This window comes from Cucurbita pepo, chromosome 4 (assembly GCF_057944985.1).
Source record: "Cucurbita pepo subsp. pepo isolate OVF chromosome 4, ASM5794498v1, whole genome shotgun sequence".
Lineage (NCBI taxonomy): Eukaryota > Viridiplantae > Streptophyta > Magnoliopsida > Cucurbitales > Cucurbitaceae > Cucurbita > Cucurbita pepo.
The window spans coordinates 13463263-13482597 of record NC_141801.1 but is presented as its reverse complement, the minus strand read 5'-3'; the positions used below and the strand labels follow the sequence as shown (position 1 = coordinate 13482597).

The following is a 19335-nucleotide window of genomic DNA, read 5'->3' as shown; positions in this document are numbered from 1 at the left end:
AATCTTATAAATCAAAAGATAGTGTACTTTCTCACTCACAAGTTACTGAAATAAAAGTATATTTTTTGGACATTAGTTAATGAAATAAAAGTATATTTTTTGAACAAATGTTCAAAAAATATATATGGAAAAGAAAAGAAAGGTTTTATTATTTAAATGCTTTTATTACACATCTATCAAGTGCAAGCGAGCAACATGCACATGCATGTACATGCAAATTTGGCTCATCTCATCTTGTTAACTTCATTCACTTGACTCATCATTTCTACTAAATCAAGTTCTTTTGTTACTTCAAACTCCATCGCTGCCGCCGTTTTCACCGGAGCACAATTCTGCAATTTCTCCATTTCAACATTGCTTCTCTGATGAAACTCAACTAATTCTTCATTGCCGTGGTATCTTTTCCGATCATAATTATTGGCATCGTCAGCGGAGGCGGCAGCTATATTCTCCATGAGCGTGTCGATGCTACATCCTTCTCGAAAGAAATTATCGTCGAGGTAAAACTCTGCTTCGTCCTTTAAATCGGAATTCGGAACCGTCCAATCATTAGGGCAAAAATTAGCGGTTTGTGGTTGACGATGATGACGATCGGCCAATTTCGATTTTGATTTGGTATCGTTTGGGCAAATTTTCTTCTGGTGGCGAGTTGTGTTGGAATCCAGGCTCTTTATGTAGTCCTGCAGAAGAGAGCACCTTGGATATTTGGATCTACATTTTCGTTTCGAATATTGCCTTCTTTTGGTTGCATTCCAGTGGTTCTTTATTGAATTTTCAGTTCTTCCTGGTAATCTCTTTGCAATTTCTGCCCATTTGTTCCCTATTTCTGCATGTGCTTCAATTAAAACTCTGTCCTCTTCTTCACTCCATGTGTCCTTCTGCATTCATTTTCAATCAATTTTGTTTAGTAAAAATGTGATTCACTTGCTAACATGAATGAATATAGCTCTCATTTGTTAAAATACCTACTCAAATTAACTAAAAGTTCGAAGTTAGATACAGATTTAGCTTCCTCGATTTGAACTTCGTTATGATTTCGTTTATTAGCTAATCATCAATTCTAAGACCAAAATAGTATGAACCAGATAGGTATCTATATGTAGAGATCGAACTAAATAGAAACAGAATTCACATCTTAGTTAAACAATTTAGATACTAGAGCCTGGGATCACTTTTGAGACAGCAACTAATCAAAACTTGGTCCAAATAGAAATTAAGTTCAAATTGGATTCGAGTTGTTTGATCGAAATACCTTGATGTCAGGCCTGAGATGGTTGTGCCATCTCTCTCTGCATTGTTTGCCTATTCTCCCAGGCAACGTCTGTGCAATATGAGACCATTTTCTCGTTCCATATTGTTCAACCAACTGAACCAAAACCCTGTTTTTTTCAACACAAATATCAAATCAACCACATTATATTTCAAAACAGATTTACAAAAGTTGAGATCTGTTGTACTGGCAGAACACTTAATTATTTTTCTTTGCTTTTTTCTCTGTAATTTTTACCTATCTTCTTCAACTGTCCACTGGCCTTTGATCACATTGGGCTTCTTTTGACCTTTAGAAGTTCTCAACAAAGATGAAAACTTCACATTCTTATTCGTGGTAGCCTTTTGGAAATGGCCATTTCCTGAAGTATTGCACGAGACTTCATCAGGTACAAAGAAACTCACAGGTTTTACATCTGGGAAATCCAGTGGAATTGAATTCCTTTCCAACCCCATTACGTCAATTTGATTCATTTGATGAAAATTGTAGTAATCTCCTGAGCTTTGGAAGTTGTCCATTACTTGTCCACACCCACCATTTTGATCTGCACAAGCTTTATTAAACTCATACAAGTCCTCAACAGCAGCATTACTGTTATTTGATGAACACCCATATGAACATGGATTGAAAGGATCCAAACTGCACAAGTTTTCGTCTTCGATTATGGGATTCGACGATGAATTGAGGTGGTGAATTTCATGTAGATAATTACCTTTTGATGCAAGAAACTGAAATGAAAGTTCATCTTCCCTGCAGGCTTGATTGGAGCTGAGATTTTCTGTAAGATTCAACTCGACCTCCATGAGTACAGGAATGAAGAACTTGGGAGGAAATTTAAAATTGTCTCGTGTTTATCTGGTTTATATTGTGTATGTGTTAAAATGACAAGTTTTTATTGCGGAGGTTTCATTCTTTGTTCCTCTTAAAGGACATTTATTACTGTTAATTTCTTGGAGAATTGCAGAGATAAAATGTAATTTAATCAGACAATTTATTTTCCTTTAATCTTGGTGCATATATATTACTCTGTTTAATTTCTTTTAATTTTAATTAAACAAATGGAAAAAGTGTTCAAACTTTTCAGCAATTTAAACAGCTCCAATTAGTAACCGACCAAAATAAATTCTCTGATAATTACACCAACTTTTATGTTACATTTGGTCATATTGATTAGTATGACCCATTGACTTTAAGTGTTTGACCACAGGCCCTGAGTTCAAATTAATATTAATTTTATTTCATTTGTATTGACAACAATTTAGAAACATTATCATCCATATATATATATATATATATAACTAATGAGTCTATTTTCTTTCGTATCTTTTTCGCTCGTTCTAAAATGTAGGACGACGGCTAGACTCGAGCAAATTTTTTTTGATATATTATAGTTTTTGTAATTTTAATCATCATATTTTTAAATATTTAAATTTTGTTTACATATTTAAAAAAAAAAATAATTAAACAGATAAATGCAATTAGTTTATTGTTAATTAATAAAAATGTGGTATTTATTGACCTTTTTCACCTATAAATTTTAAAAAGTAAATTATTTGGTATCTCTACGGTAAATGTTATTTTACACCGTCGGCAGTCAGCACCACGGTCTTCGTGCCGCCGAAACGTCTAAGCCTCGCGCCCTTTCACAGGTCATAGCCCCTTTCGTCTGCCAGACCATCCTTTTTCCCGCCATTCTAATGTCTTCAACCGATTCAATGCGGTCACAGAACTTCACCAGTTTGAGCTCTCTCATCCATTACTAACATCGGAGCATAGCAATCGGAGCAACGAACTCCGCCATGGTTACTTCCAGAGACGTCCAAGATATCGTTTCAAAGCTATCTTCGGTTAAAGCTAAAGCTCGCGAGGTAAGAATCACTTTCTTATACTTTCGACTTACTTTTCTTCTCGACTTTGTGAATATGTTTCGGAACTGTGTATTCCCAGCTCAAGACATGCACGATGCCAAAAGCTCTTAGAGTGCATCTCCTTTGGTTCTATGCTATGAGAAGTTTTATTTTATGTTTTCGCTGTACATTCAATCAATAGGGAGTTCGAAATATGCTGTGTATTATACTTCTTAGCATCCAGTTTTCACAATTTGCATCCTGAAAAATATTCTAATGTAGCCAGAAAGTTGCATCATCTATTATATCAATATTCGGTTTTTCTTGTTATTTTCACTTGATTACAGGAAGGGATAAAGTTGTTGAATACATGGCTAGAGGGAGAAAAAGCGAATGATTTCTGTAAATTTATTGGACAGAGGACTGCTAAGCTAAAGCCAGAAGAAATTCCACCTCGTACGTTCAACGGTCCATTTGATTTGCACACGTTTAATTGTTATTTCTCAAACACCGTGTTAAAAGATTAATTATTTTTATTTTGTCTTCAGCTGAAACATGGCCTTTCATCACAAAATTGTTGATCCAATGTGTGTCAATGGAGATATCTTCAAGCAAGCGGCGACTGCCTAAGTTAATATTTGCGAAGACACTGAGAGTTGTCGTTCAAAAAGCAGAAGACAATAAGTTTTCTGGTGAGTGATTGAAATATGTCATTATTGTAGCTTCTGTTGCGAACTTGCAAGCCTGTCTGTCCACAATCCTCATTGCCCCCCTCTGCAACGGTATGTATGTATGTATTTGTTTGTGTGTGTGTGTGTGTGGGGGGGGGGGGGGGGGGGGGGGGGGGAGAATTCTGTAGGCGAGGTAATGTAGTAGGATTATTTTGGTTAATTAGATGTTACTCTTGGTTAGTTCCTCTCTTGTATTCTTCGCCTTTTTGATTGATAATAAAGGTTCTTGATATGCTTCTTAGGATCTCTCCTTAGTCACCTAGGCTACATCATAAGAGTCAGTCTTTGGTTGCAACTTTTCCCTGGGTGCATAATGTACTAGAAGGGGTATAAAGGTAAATTTATCCCCTGACAATATCCTTTCTTTGTTGCTTTTGAATTATTTTTTAAAAAACGAGATAAATTTAGAAAACATTTTTAATAATTGAACATAATTCTCATACAGATCCTGTGGTTGTTGTTTTTGAAATGAACTTATGTTGGCACCACAAACGAAATAGGCCTATTTATTTCAATATTTTGAGAAAGATAAAGTAGTATAGAAGCACTTCTTCATGTTCTTGGCGAGGTAAATATTCATGAACCACATGGTTCAACATTCATACTTATTACTTTTGGTTATTAGTTCTGATTTGTGATTGGTTCAATTTTTTTGGTTGCATCCTTTCTGTTATCTTTTTCAGCAATGAAACTGCATATGTAAATATTACTTAAGCATTCTTGTCAGGACATCTACAAGTTATAACAATGATGCTTGTTTTTCTTGTCCCAGGCAATGTAGTACCCTTGATATCTGTGGTTAAGATGCTGTTTAGTCACATATGGGACGTGTTGAGTACTATACCATGCTTTCAATCTGAATATGGGATCATAATTAGGCATCTAGTAGCTGTAAGGGATTATCGTTTTCATTTGAGGAAGCGCATATATTGCAGTAAGTTCTGTCATAACCGCAACCTGAGAGATGAATATGCATGATGTTCACTCTACAATGACATATCATTTTGATTACTGTATGATGTTTAATTTCATCTTAACTTCTCTATTCCATGTTGAAAGACCTCGTGCTTTTATACTTGGAGAAGGTGGAGGGAAGCTTAGTTGGGAAGAATGATAACCTTTATACTCCCAAGGAAGAGCTTTTCCGGTGCATATTAACGCTCCATTCACTTTTGGAAAATCCTCCTGGTGACTTCCCAGATAGTATTAGGCAAGAAATTGTAAATGGAATTGCCAAGATTTTCTCCCTCGTGAGGTATGAAAATACTTGCATTTAACCCAATGTTACCATTCTGATTCTTTTGCGTCTTCTATAACTTGTGGACCTGATCTTGGTGTTTCCGTCTGTGGTCTCTTTTAGTGAAAGAATGAACGTTTTTCTTTTATTGGTCAGGGATGAAGGTAAAGTATCACGAAAACTTATTGAGTGTGTAAATACATACTTGTTAAAGGATGGTCCTAATCTAGGAAGTAACTTATTGGAGATCCACAACTCTGTGCAACAATTCGTGTTTCGGTGTTGGATGGTGACTCATGATCGAGCTCTAAAGGTACGAAATAAGTTGGACGAACTTAACTCTTATTTCATTCCATTTATTATTTTTAAAGCATTTTCCTGACTTGTTACGTTTGCAGGACGCTCTTGTCCTCTATGGAAGGTTACAAATAAGTCTAACAAGAGCTGATGATGAGAGATTTTTTGTAGAACAGCTACTTGATGTACTTTATAAGGAACTAGATCAAAGCAGCATCTCTAGTGTTGGGGTTCCTTGGTTTGTATTTTTAGATTTTCTCTTGATTTATCCTTTTTCCTTACATCTCATTTAGGTTGAATCTTGTTTATAATCTGATGATGTATGGCTACTGGAAATATATGATTTTTCAGGTCTGATACAAATAAAGATGATAAATTTGGAACTTTGAGTAGCTCACATTGTGGGTTGGTAGAACTTGCCGCGGCTGTACTCTATCGGGTACTCTAAACATACTGTACTTCTTTACTTATTTACCATGCTGCATTGACGGGAAGTTGTTGTTTTGACTCATCACTTAATACACTAGAAGAAGGTATTGCTCTAATGAGATACCAAATAAGTATCCAAAAGATTTTTTTGATAGGTAACTAAAATCTACCAAAATTTGCGTATTGAGTTCAAAATAACACACTAGCATTGAATTAGCTTGGAAACGTAAGATCAAATCAAACACTGTATCCCCTGCTGTTTCTCTTTCCTCTAGCCCTCTCAAACTTCCTACCCTTGGACCTCACATATGGTTTGGTATGGCTGTGTGGTAGGTACAGGACCAAAATACTTCGTGGCCTTCCGGGAGTTCTTAGGACCTCTAAGAAGAACCGTGTTCTGACCCAGTGGAGCCCTCAAAGCAAGCTGGTCAAATGTCAAACACTCCCCACCAGTATTTGGGAATTTCCCCCCCCTACTTCCCATTAATCTATTTTCTTTGAACTAGAAACAAAACTTTTCATTGATGAAATGAAAAGAGACTACGGCTTAAAAGTCACAAATTCGACAAGGTACTGAATAACAAGAATAAAAAAAGAAGATTACAACGAAAAAAATTACAGTATGCCAAATGAGACATGAATCTTGGATAGAACGTCCAACAAAGAGGATGGTGAGAGCACACAAAGAAGAGACCTTCACCTAAGCCTAAACAAATTGATCTGACCACTTGTTGGAAATCCTTTGGTTTCTTCCAAAACAAACTATTCAATACAAAAATTTTAACCACATTGATGCAAATGATGAAGAAGACACTTTGCTCCTTGAATATGACAAAGGAAGATAAGGGAATCTAAGGAATCATAATTATGTAGTTGGATTCTTTGAGAAATTCAAAAGACCAACCTTAATTGATCTAATAAGACGAAGAACCATGCAAAGAAACACCAATAGTGGACTTTAATCACCATATTCCATCGTAACAAAATTAAATGAATCAGCTTCCAAGAACCCCACTGTCGATGCATTAAATGTTTCTTAACCACCGATCACTATTGAACTCCCGCTAAGAATTCTTCAAACAAGGCAACAATTGAAACTATTCCTCAACTCCAACGACAATGAAGATAATGAAGGGTCAATGAAGTCGAGAGAAAATCTGTCGGTTCCAAGGGTCAAAATTAATACTATCATGAAACAAAAGCAAGAATAATATGCCTTGAAAACACAAGAAAATCTCAATAAATGCTGTCTTGGAAACAATAAAAAATCCCCAATAGTGAATGCAACTGGAATAACTTCTTGAAAAAAGATTAAAGCCAGTGACTTCTTGAAAAAAGATTGAAGCCAAAAAGTCTTAATAAAGGTGCAGCTGAACATCTTCACCAAATATTTCAATGAAAAAACTAAAGCTATTTTGAGACAATGCGTGAAATTAATGCTATCAAATAACCCTCAATAATTAATTCTGCTAAAGAGCTTCTTAGAAAACGAAAACAATCAATTAACCCCAATTATGAAGGTAGCGGTAATATCAAGAGATGCAGGAACCAAAAATGCTTTGCTAGATGAGGGAAACCTTGAGTATTCCAAGACAAAATCTTCATTGAAGCATTGAAAGGATTCCTTGTAAATCATTTTAGCATTTTCCTTAGGCATTTATCGAAGGATTTTTCTTCACATTTGTGATCCACAAACTCAATTAAAGATGAAAACTTGCAAGGAATAAAAGGTGAAAAAAGACATCGAGACTCTGAGATGTGATTGTTGACTCTTTAACATTTTTGATCTTGGAATTTTGCTGATTTGAGGGCTGAAATAAGGAAATAAAGGTCTCTGCATAGGATTCTTCCGTATTCTTATTATTCAAAGAATTAGCCTGAGCATCCAACTTCACATTCTCAAACTAACCTGAGATTCATTATCTGATTCATTATAAGGGACTGAGGTGGGAGCTGAATGAACATTAGAAGATCGTAAAATACTTTTGAGAAAATGTTAATCCAGCTAAACACTTGTTGCTTACGACGTACTTGCAATAATTCGTTTCCTTTGGTCCAAGTTCATGATTAGATTTTCTATTAATCTGTTAGATTTTCTTATATTCCATTTTAACTTTACTTTTATATAACTTTTTATCTTTTAATTTTAATTTTTTATTATTTAGAAACCTAACTTTCATTGAACAAATGGAAAAAGTATAAGGCTGTATTGAGTTCTTGAAACCCCGTTGCTTGTGGTATTTTTATATTGCAGAGATCTTATAATTATAATTTAGTTGTTTGAATAGTTGTTTATGGGCACTAGAAATTGGTCTGACTGGTTGCACATGGATTATTTATTTAGGCACGTGTTACCTCTAACCAGATGGATTATTTATTTAGGCATGTGTTACCTCTACAAAAGCAATATCAACTGAAAAGCGGGTTAAAAGGGACCCAGCTAGTGTTCATCTTAAAGAGGAGCTTGCTAAAGGGAAATGGTTATGGTAAATTTTAAGCTACGTGATTATGAAAACAGGAACATGCATTTCCTGGTTCATTTGTTAATTTGGCATGGGGCATTATTTTGTGTGACTTGATTGATTACCTTGTAGGAATGCGGCCTTCTGTTGTCTTGTCAGAAATTACCATTCCCGCATCAGTAAGGATCTTTTCACCTACTGGTTTGAGGCAATTTGCTCAGGTTTCGAGAGGTATTTAGGACTTCATGTTGTACATCTTTCATTCTGTGTTATCAAATTGTTTCTTTGTCTTATTGTTATCGTTACTTTGATCATTTTTTTAAACTTAATTGTTGTTTCCACTTTAAATTTCATCAAATGCTGCAAGGGTCGGCTTAAGATACAAATGAGGCAATCACCTTTGGCCTCTTAACTTTAGAGGAGTTTATTTTCTTCCAAAGCTACAAATTACCTTAGGCCATACCAACATATAATAAAATCGACAGAGATTTCATAATGAAACTCAATATAAATGTAGATAGATATTGAAGTGAATGATTCAATATACAAAATTGAAGGTCAAGATATAAATTTTGCTTAAAAAATTCACCAAGTCAACTTAGGCCGGCCAGGCAAACTTTATATTATGTCTTATAGTTTCTATAGTAATATATGTTCCAATAGTATCCTGTTAAAATTTGATTTGCACCTCATCTAGTTCGATATGACTCATGAGAGATAGTATCCAGATTAGATGACTTTTGCTTACGTTCATTGTCTTTCATAAAAGAATTTGTAAACTGTTAGTATCTTTCGAGATTTATTCTATTTGTGTTTGACATGAAAATACTAGCTTCACGTCTTTTCTTCATGCGTGTAATACAACATGATACATGTTATGAAAGCTACAAAACACAATCATAATTGTTCATGCTAACCAAAACTGCAAAGAATACACGTGAAAAAAAGCATCAGACCCAGAGTTTCAGTTGATTTAATTTTTTTGAGTGTGTTGCAGAATATTGAAAGATGCAAATGTGGGACATTCATATGATGGGTTATTGTGGACATTACGGTAAGCTAATATAACTTTTCATGTCTCTTTAAACTTACAGAATATACAAATCCAAGTTGATTTAATTCCACATTTAAGCTGCTTGGTTCATTCATATGACTTTTTATATATATTTCAAGTGAAAGTATATACTTCGGTTCCCTGTTCCATTGAGCTCATATGTCTATATCACATGATTTTGAAGGAGTCTGCAAGAACTTTCTTCAGTGTTAATAGATTCTACTGAACGGTCAGAAAGCTCGTCCGAGGAAAAGGTATGTTCCTCTTTTCATTGTATTCTTATTCTTTTGTTTTTGTTTTTGTTTTGTATGGGAAAGCAAAAGAAGTGCCAAGCTAAAAGAGGGGATTGAAAACTTACAAAAGAGATTTCCAACTTTTGGTAATAAAAAATAATAGATAATTCGAAAATAAAATAGAATTAGGAGTACCGAGAAGGTTCGAACATCTTCCTACGAACTATATACTTCAAAAAGAAAAAAAAAAAAAGAAAAGAAGACTCATATTTCTTTCCAACAAAATAAAGCACATTATGATGAAGAAACCTGTCTGACAGAGAATACGTGGTTTCTTCTCAAAGGAGGGTCTTGAACAACTTCCTCCTAGATACCATGAAAACTTGCCTTTTGTACAACAAATAGTGTAAATCTCTATAACTAGCGGATCCAAATTTTGAAACTAAATGGCGGAGCCTTAAAACATGGTTAGGGTTTTCTGCCCTTACATAAAGCATATGGGCCTAAAACAAGGGAGGTGACTGTCTGAAGGATATCGTCCATGGTGTCAATCCTTCTTGAGATAATGAGCCAAGCCAAGTATCATGATGTTTTTGGAATGAACCAAAATATAAATAAGCGTCTTTAGTTTGGCTCCTTTTTGGTTGATTTTTTTGTATGCCTCTTGTATGAAAGAGTGTCAACTGAAAAAAGGGGTCACTGTCATGGTTTAGTCTAGTAGTCAACAAGGGACAATGTAAATAGAAGGTTTAGAGGGAGTGAGATCATGCTATGATGGAACCTACCTAGGATTTATTATCCTATGAGTGACAAAATGTAGTAGGGTCAGAAGGTTGTCTAATGAGAATAGTTGAGATATCATAACTTGGCGTGACCGAGTACGCATTAAGGACCATGTAATAATGAATGGCTAAAGGGAATGCTTTCAAGCCATGATGCCCACCTACCTAAAATTTCATATTCTACAAATTACCTGAACAACCAAATGTAGTAAGGCCAAGTGGTTGTCTGATGAGAAACTGGCCTGAACACTCATGAATATAAACAATATACTGTTCCAAGTCTAAATTAGGCTGCTGTTTTTCTTATTAATTTCTAGAGAATTACATATCCCTTAAAATCTAAATCACTACATAATCTAAATAATCTAAATATGCTAGATACTAGTTAAAAGTAAATCTAAATAATAATCCCTAGATACTAGGCAACTAGATCTAAATAATAATCCCTAAGATAAATTAGGGAGGTCAACTACTTCCCTTATTTAATGGAATTACACAAATATCCTTTTGACACTCCTCCCCACTGAGTAATAGGCATTGTTTAATCTTAGCTTGGATACTAACTCATGAATTATACAAATATCTCCTAACTTAAGGCTAATCTTTCGACAAATACTTTTTACTTTCTTTATTTTGATGTAAATTTCAATAATGCTTCTAAATTTTGAAAAGTTTCATTTTAATTCTTGAACTTTGAAATTGTTGTAGGAAAAAAATTAAGAGGTTTTTCGTTAATATGATTATTAAAAATGGACACCATGGATGCTGATACATGACATCATTTATGATATCATTCATGCAAATTGACGTGGTAGCCGATGTGTAGAATTGATTATTTGAATGATGTTTTTCTTGCATGTCTAAATTGTCTTGCTACACTTATTATTTCAGAGAGGTACATGTCCTTTTATAATACAAAAAGCTAACTAAATCTCTAGATTCTAGGTACAATATTTAAATAAATCCCTAGATATTACTTCTCTCACAAATATTTCTTAAATCAAGGTCATTCCTTCAACCGTTGTAAATGATGTCAAGATAACTTTGAGTTGAAATGGATGGTAACAATCATTTTACTATTCATTGCAATTGAATTGTAAATGATGTCAAATATGATTCCCAATTTTTACCTATCGACAGTCATGTTAACTTCCAACTATCAGTTTTTTAAAAAAGTTCTCCCACGTATTTTCCAGAACTATTATAAAGTTCAAGGGATAAAATGTATCTTTTCAAAATTCTTGAAACTTGCCTTGAACTTCAGGGATATATATATATATATATATATATATATATATATTTATAATTTAGTTTAAAATAAATTGCATTGAGTGTGTTAATTGGACGCATTTTTTTTCTCCTTTTCTGCTTGGAGCAAGGATGGCCCTATTAAAAATTGATTGAATTTATTTGATTGAAATTGCAGTTGTATCAAGGCTGGCAATCGATATGGAGTTGTTTGATGCATGGACTGCCCATGTTTAGTCATGTGTTTGTGGTGGTAAGTTCATGTTTTTTGTTGTGGCTTTTGAAGAGGAAACGATGTATTTAATAGCTACTCTGTAAAGGATATCATAGACAATTGGTTTTGTTTTTGTTTGTTTGTTTTATTTATGGAAAGTTTGTTATGCAATGAGGGTATCTGCTTTATGCTTCTAATTGATGCTTTTCCTTAGGAGTTTGTAACGTCCTCGCCGTCCATCAATTAAAAGTTTGTTTCTTGTTAAAAAAGCTTGTTTCTTTTATATACAAATGAACTCAATGACAGTGAAAAGCCGAAAGAGTTGCAACAAAAGATCTCTAATTGGTCAGTATTGAAAACGGAGAGTAACTATAAAATATTTTCTATTTAAGACATCAAGATGAGGAAATAAGTGATAGAACCTCCCAAATCTGACGTAGGCCTTTCCTCCTAATATGTTTGCAAAGATTCGCTTTTGAGCCAATCTTCTTGGAACAATGCACAAAAATTGTTTACTTGTAGTTGCTTTCAAATATCTTTTAAGGTTTGACAAAAAGAACGTTGCATCATAAAATGGATTATAAGGAGTCTAGGACATTGCACCTAAGCTAAAATGCCCCTTATGAGTCTCTAGACGGAACAATAAGAGGTCTCTCTTCTCAGAGACAACACTGTTGAGGATTGAGGTATTCTCTGGGGTTTCTTTTCTGAACTCAATCATTGTTAAGGTCACTCAAGTTTAGAGACCACTGAAGAGTTTTGCAACTTCAAGGAACCTTCAAGCTCCGTAACTTCTTGCAGAAAGCTGGAATAAGAATAAGTCTGCTTGAGCCTGCTGCACAGAATTTAATAAAAACCATAGCCCCTTCTAAGCACCAACTTCTTGAACCAGTCCCTAAGAGAGGTTTTGACGATCTACATAAGGTGCTACCATTTAGCCACCTCTCGATCATAAAGAAGGCTCTCTAAAACCAATAGTCCAGCTGCTACTTACATTAGGCTGTTCATGACCTTTTTAACTTAGAGAAGTTTATTGGAGAATAACATGAAGAGCCTTAAAAGATTTTGTATAAAGTGGGAATTATTATTTATTTATTTATTTTTGATAAGAGACAGATTCATTGATGATTGAAATTTATAAAAGGGATGTAATATCCATTATGATTACAAAAAACCTCCCCAATTTACAACGAGGGAGGTACAACTATAGGAAGTAAAAATATTAGACAGCTTACACCAAAATATAGCTTGGTAAACAATATTGTCGAAGAGTTTTGTATAAATCTGTGTCATATGGTCAGAAGAAAGTATAGGGTCTATCTCCGATTTTAATCTCAGAGAAGCCAGTTAAGATGTCCTTTACCTCAATAATACTGACACATTGCTCCTAGAACTACTGTAGCGACGTTTCTTAGGCAGCCCACCTGTGGTGAGTGTTTCATGTTTAAGCATCATAATTTCTTTTCATGTTTGAGCATCATAATTTCTTTCACAAAGAATCAGGATCAAAAGATGCCTCAACCACTTTGCAAGATGGGGCTCCTTCCTCTCTTCGGTCCTGTTCATGCAAGCCCTCCCTGAAGCAAGAAATTTTTTTAGTTTTCCTATGACATCTTCTTTCTGAATTGGCTTCTTCCAATAGAAAGTTTCTTATACGTATATCAATTTTAGACTCAACCATCTTTGGAACAGGGAAGATGGGGAGTTAATAAATTGGCAGGCAAGCAGGATCAAAGGGAGGCAGTCTCCTTTTGAGATAGGGTCAGATCTCTACTTTTGTAACATAGCATTTTCTGCACCATGAGGTTTCATTATAACATGGATTCAAGCAAAACCTCAAAGGGCCAGGTGGAATTTACTGGTAGACCATTGGAAAAGAGCTTATATTGAATCTTGATACCTTTGCAACTCTAGAATGTTCCTTATTGTTGGTGTCAATGTCATTCATGACCCTCTGAGATTAAATAAACTTAGGACGTTACCTACTCCAAATTGCCATTGAAATATAAATTTACTAAATACTGGCTGACTAACCTACTGTACCAGTACTGAGTTCGTAATTATGATCTGAGTCAAAATTTTCCAATTGGGATCCGTTTTTGTAACTCCCAAGGTCTTGCCTCTTGGGGTTTTCTCATCTCCTTTGTGCATCTTCTCTTTGATTAATGAATATGTCTTGTTTCTTATATAAAATAACCTACTCTACCAAGTTACCTACTAAAGCATCTGACTTATATGTCCTGCTAAAACCAACTTCCTGCAATTATATGTTGCTGAGTGCTGACTATATAATGGATATTTATTTTTTTCTTACAAATGAGTAAGTGTTTGTTAGATCACCATAGTTATTTTGAAGTCATCTCAGGAGTGTGGACTTATCTCTTGTTACTTATAGACATACATTTTAATGCTATGCTATAATGAAGTTTATTGCATTTGAGAATCAATGCAGGCGGATGCTGCTCTGTTGCTTCTTGGAAAAATAATTGAACGAGTGAGTTCATATTTCCCAATGACTTTACTTGTTCTTTCTGTTGAGTAGTTAGAGTGAATCTTTCTACTGTATTGTTAACTTCCTAGAACTTTTTTTTGTTGGCTCAAGTCTCTCATGTAGTCCAATGAGAAGAAGTTTCATTTCTCTTAAAAAACAAGTCCCTCATGTAGCAGTTTCTTTGTTCAGGATTTATTGAAGACATGTGTGATTCCTCAAGATGTTTGGGAACATTTATTTTTCAAACGGATGCCATCAATGTAAGTTCTTATTTTCAACCTTTTTTTAGTCTGATTGAAACCTTTTTAATCCTCTATCATTTCCACTTTTTTTTTTCCCTTTAAATTATCATTATTAAAAAAAGAAGTTAATTTCTTGTTTAAAAAAGCAAAGAAAAAACAAGAAACACAATCTTGTGATTGAAACAGGAAAACTGCTTAGAAAATATTGTTCTCCTTAGGGATAAGTTATCCAAATGGAGAAATTCTTGAGGGATTTTGCATTATCTAAAGGAGGGAGAGTTACCTGGATTCTTTTGGTGTTGGCAGCTATTACGTTATATTTCTTGTCCAGTGTCCAAATGCCAAGAAAATTGGCAATTAGAATAGAGAAATATATGGAATAAGGCTTTAGATGGAAAACATGACCTGAAACTAAATCATTTTTTGAGCTGGTGTATTATGTGCGAAAGATGTGTCGAGAACCATTCATTTATTTGTCCATTGCCCCTTTAGATACTTTAGAACTTTGTAGGCAGCTTTCCCGATTTGAGAATATGTGGCTGAACCATTCTGAAGTTTTGCCAATGGTAGAATATTGGTGGAAGAATACGCCCCTCCGTGGACGGCCGGGGCACGGTTTCATCAACAAACTTAAAAGACTAAAAGAAGTCTTAAAGAAATGGAACAAGGAGGTTTTCGGTTGTATTTCCACAAAAAGAAACCAACTACTAACTCAAATTGCTCTCCTTGATCAGATGGAGGAAACTAACTCCATCCCTCTAGTTCAACACACACAGAAAAAGCTCATGAAAGCAGAACTTATTTCAAAAGAACTGTCCCTACATCACTATGAATTTGAGCTGCAATGTTTTGTAGTGAGAATGGGGGAGCATCAGTGGCATCTACATTTTCATCCTTTTGGAATGAATTCAAACTTTTGTTTGCATCATTGACCACATGGTTCCTTGATTTTATCTCGTCAAATTTCTAGAATGAAATGATTTCGAAGTCTAAGTGTTTATTTTCTTGAAAAGTTTGTACTACACGCATTTGACTGAAATGAGGGGAAAAATTTGGTGCCTGAGAGATGCGTTTTCATAATTCCAGTTAAGCTTTGCATGTTAACAATGTTATTCTAATTACATGGTAATGATGCCATCTAGAGGACTTGAGACTTGAGAGTTCGTGCTTGTCATATTTCATAGGATTTTGGGTAGAATATCACCTAATTTTATGTGGTATGGTTGTCTTGCAGATCTGCTTTGTACCTAATATCCTGTTACTTCTCGAGAAAAGGGTCTCAAGTAAGTTGCTTCAGCGGGAATGTCTGTCTCTGCGCATGTCATCTTGATCACTGTTTACCTTGCAATGCTCAGACTGCCAATTTGTCATTTGTCCAGTAGCTGTTATTGCTCTATCCTTGAGTTTGCAATATATTTCGGTTTCCTAGGGAGTATATATAATTTATAAGAAGTTAGATCTATCTACCAGATGGACAAATAAGTTATTACTTCTCTGTCTAAAAGTGGCCTCCTAAGCCTTGGGGCTAGGAATTGACAGAAGTCACCTTTGCAATCATTTTAACGACATATCATAATTCAGAAGTCAATCAAGATCATGGGGAGATCTCTTAGCACAATATGCTTAGACATAACCCTGAGCAATTACTAAGAAAAATCCTGATCTTTCACAGTTCGCTTAGCATAATTTCTCTTTTCTTGAAGTTCTTTTATTTCTATTTCATCTTAATATTAAGTTACCCATTTTGAGATATACCATGTTGCGCTGGTGGGAGTTTGATATCACATGTGACTATGAGATTCAATTGAGGAATGAACTCCTGACTCATGCAATTTTCTTTTATGTATTATTTTCATTCAGGGTGACCTTCGAGACATTTTCCATCTTAGAAAAAATCTTCTGAGAGCAGTTCTAGGTCATCTTAACTTGAAGGTTTATTCCTCCTCCTCTCTGATTTTCTAATTCTTTTTTCTTTTCTTTTTTTTGTTTGTTGTTGAATCATTAAATATGTGGCGGCTAATCTTCTAATAGTTCAATCGTGAAAACTTAAAACTTCGTTTCAATTTAAAGAGTGCAGTATAAAGACTTTCCAATTTTGCTAGAGAATGAAAATGATATGAACATCAAATGGATTATCATCTGTACTATTTATGAAATGGTTAAAAGGTTTTTTTTGAAAACTGTGAGAACTCCGATTCAGGGAATTACAAAAAAACCTCCCCAAATGGATAGTAAAAGGAAAAGCTAGAGTGACGAAGGAGTGAACATTTGCACCTAGAAGAAAAAACAATAGTAAAGAAATGAGTGATTGATGATTCCATGCCCCAAAAAATCAGCTGAGAGAGTAGATCGTGTGGGCCATTTGGGAGGGCAGTCTCCATCCGAATGTTGCAAAAATCTGCTGCAAAATCACAAGATAGGAAGATGTGGCTTTGGGATTCAGAGTTGTGTTTACATACGTTGCACTAATGGGGAGATAATCCATATACGGTATCCTAATTTGAGGCTTGTTGCAAGTCTTAAAGGCCTGGTGACTGAGTTCCCATATGAAGAACCTTACCTTATTTTGATATATGATCTTTCCATGTGGCACAAGGGTTGGCCGCATGCTTGTCCTTGTTAAAGTTTAAATTTCTTTCTTATAAGAAATGGGCAGTCAAATGGTAACTTTAAAGCAACTGGGGGATTATATAAAGAGAGATACTGTCTCCTTCATTTTCATGATCTAAGTCTGTATATTAATTCAATGAGGTAAGTGCAGGGAGTTGATTGTTGTCAATATCCTTGTAATTTTCTCAATTTTAGATTTAAAGCAGTAGCCATATTAGTACTGACCCCAAAGTTTTGATTTTTCCTAGAAATTTGTCTGTTGGCATTTGCATAAAATAACCTTGAGCCTTCTATGAGTGGCGACATTTCAGACCAAAATTCTTGAAGTCGATCCTGATTCTATAAGTTATATACGTTAAACCTGCTTATTTTTGGAAGTTAATAGTACATTTAGTTAGATATTTTCAATAAATGGATTTTCATTGCTTATTTAAGGTCCATTTACATTTTTATATCTCTCCTCTCTGGTAAAACTTGCCCGCATGTGGCACACAAAGAAGCTCACAATGTCGGATTCATTGTAACTGTCTTTTTAGCTATACAGATCATTAACTTGCTAGGGAGATTGTGAATGGTGCACTGACCACTGCTGCTGACTTTATGTAGGAGGTTGCTAATTCGAACGAGCAGTTGATATTCTGGTTGCCTGCAGCTGTTCATGCTCTTTGTGCGGGTTGTGCTCCCTCAGGAGATGTTACAAGGGTTCTAGATGAATGTTTGAAGAAAGATGTGGTTTGTTAATAGTACATTTCCACTATAAATAAAAGATAGATTGGAGGTTTTTCATGGTAATTGCAAATTGATTATATTTGCAGAAAGAAGAATCTTATCAGGATTGGTCGCAAGAAGTTTTTGAGTGTTCTGTGGAAGTTGTGGCCAAAATACATCTTGGTTCTAGTGTCAAGGTGGTGTTTTATTGTATGTCCTGTTTCAGAATTGACACCTATGTTGTTTCTCACTTTGTCTATAATTGTTGGTTTAGATATGCCAATCTCGAGGCCTTAAGGCTATTCATCTGCCTCGGCAGATCAGAGATCCATTACTGGATGAAATGGTGACTTCTGTACTTGGAGCATTGATTGATGTGGAGAGAGAAAAATTGCTGCCGTCTACTATCTTCATTTTATGTGCTTTATTGGCAAACTTCATATACGGTTCAACTTTGATAAGGTTTTCATCATCTTTTATGGCCAATTTTAAGTTTTGCATTTCTTGGGTCTTCTGACTTTAGAATGTCAGAATATACTTTTTCTTTTTCCTGGTTGCGAATCTTTGGGAGTACATTTTTCAAGCTCATGGATTTGATACTTCGTATGTGCACTATATGCTGACTTTTTTTAAAAAAAAGATTTTTTCATCATTGACCCTTCTTGAACTGTAATCTGTCGTGATGAAAGTTGTGGTTATCATTTTTATCTGAACTGTAGTATGCCTCTTCTCATTTTGTTGATTTTCATGGGTGTCGATTCTCTACTTTTTCAACAGCTGGTATTTTCTTGGTCTTATCTTCCTACTCTTAGGGAAGGGATTTTTTTGTTTGTTTGTTTGTTTGTTTGTTCAAAAAGGAACACAGTTTTCATTAATATTTGAAAGTTATATTTTGAGAAGAGAGACAAATTTCATTTAGAAGGCTCCCAACATTGAGAGACGAGTTACAAAATAGCTCTTCGATTAGAGATCAAAGAAGATAGATTGTTGTAACCTCAAAAATGTTGAAGGTATGACCTTGATGCAAGGATGTGTAATTCCTAGCCTTTAGGAGAGATTCATGGAATCCTATTAAATAATGGAAGTTGTTGATCTCCTAACTTACCTAGTATCTAGGGGTTTAGTTTGTACCTCTTTGAAATAAATATCAAAAGCAGCCATATAATTTTGACTTGCAAGAAAAAAGATGTGTAGTCTTGCACCAATTCAATGCATGGATAAAATTAATCCAAAAGTAAAAGAAATAAAGTATCTGTTATCCCCTCACACCAGAGTTACCTCTCACACCAGAATTACCAGAAGAAAACCGGGTTGATAGAGAGCCAGAAATTCATTTTCCTACTTTGGAACGGATGATCCACATATAGAGAAGCAAGGAAATCAAATATGTCATTTGGTAAAAACCATGGACCAACCAAAAGCATCAAGCACTGTTGTAATATATGAAAAGTTGCACCAGTAAATAAATAAAAAAAATCAA

At 34.8% G+C, this 19335-nt stretch overlaps 2 protein-coding genes and 1 long non-coding RNA gene across 5 annotated transcripts in view; 2 read left to right on the top strand and 1 right to left on the bottom strand.

The window, feature by feature from the left end:
- Nucleotides 1-152: 152 nt before the first annotated feature.
- LOC147793026 (uncharacterized) lies at nt 153-2275 on the top strand. The gene is made up of 2 exons (XR_015420804.1): nt 153-500; nt 2027-2275. It is a non-coding gene; the product is annotated as an uncharacterized LOC147793026 (long non-coding RNA).
- Nucleotides 636-1725, bottom strand: LOC111793375 (transcription factor MYB98; the record flags this gene model as incomplete). Its single annotated transcript, XM_087123101.1, has 3 exons — nt 1508-1725; nt 1253-1379; nt 636-878 (listed from the first exon to the last, which is right to left on the bottom strand). Coding segments are annotated over exons 1-3 (588 nt in total), but the record flags the coding sequence as incomplete, so codon positions are not given.
- A 567-nt stretch (nt 2276-2842) lies between the features above and the next one.
- ATM (Serine/Threonine-kinase ATM-like protein) overlaps nt 2843-19335 on the top strand; it is a 51719-nt gene continuing 35226 nt past the window's right edge. For 2 of the 3 annotated variants that reach the window (XM_087123500.1, XM_087123499.1), the window contains exons 1-20: nt 2843-3138; nt 3465-3573; nt 3666-3809; nt 4621-4782; nt 4908-5103; nt 5242-5398; nt 5484-5620; nt 5734-5821; nt 8194-8297; nt 8406-8504; nt 9271-9327; nt 9512-9581; nt 11769-11843; nt 14257-14298; nt 14485-14555; nt 15772-15820; nt 16398-16469; nt 17754-17879; nt 17963-18052; nt 18130-18317. In XM_087123500.1, coding sequence (XP_086979626.1) covers nt 3070-3138; nt 3465-3573; nt 3666-3809; nt 4621-4782; nt 4908-5103; nt 5242-5398; nt 5484-5620; nt 5734-5821; nt 8194-8297; nt 8406-8504; nt 9271-9327; nt 9512-9581; nt 11769-11843; nt 14257-14298; nt 14485-14555; nt 15772-15820; nt 16398-16469; nt 17754-17879; nt 17963-18052; nt 18130-18317 — 2105 coding nt within the window. In that variant the 5' untranslated portion in view covers nt 2843-3069. Of the gene's footprint in view, nt 3139-3464; nt 3574-3665; nt 3810-4620; nt 4783-4907; nt 5104-5241; nt 5399-5483; nt 5621-5733; nt 5822-8193; nt 8298-8405; nt 8505-9270; nt 9328-9511; nt 9582-11768; nt 11844-14245; nt 14299-14484; nt 14556-15771; nt 15821-16397; nt 16470-17753; nt 17880-17962; nt 18053-18129; nt 18318-19335 lie in introns of those variants that run through there. The other variant, XM_087123501.1, reaches the window with a different exon arrangement.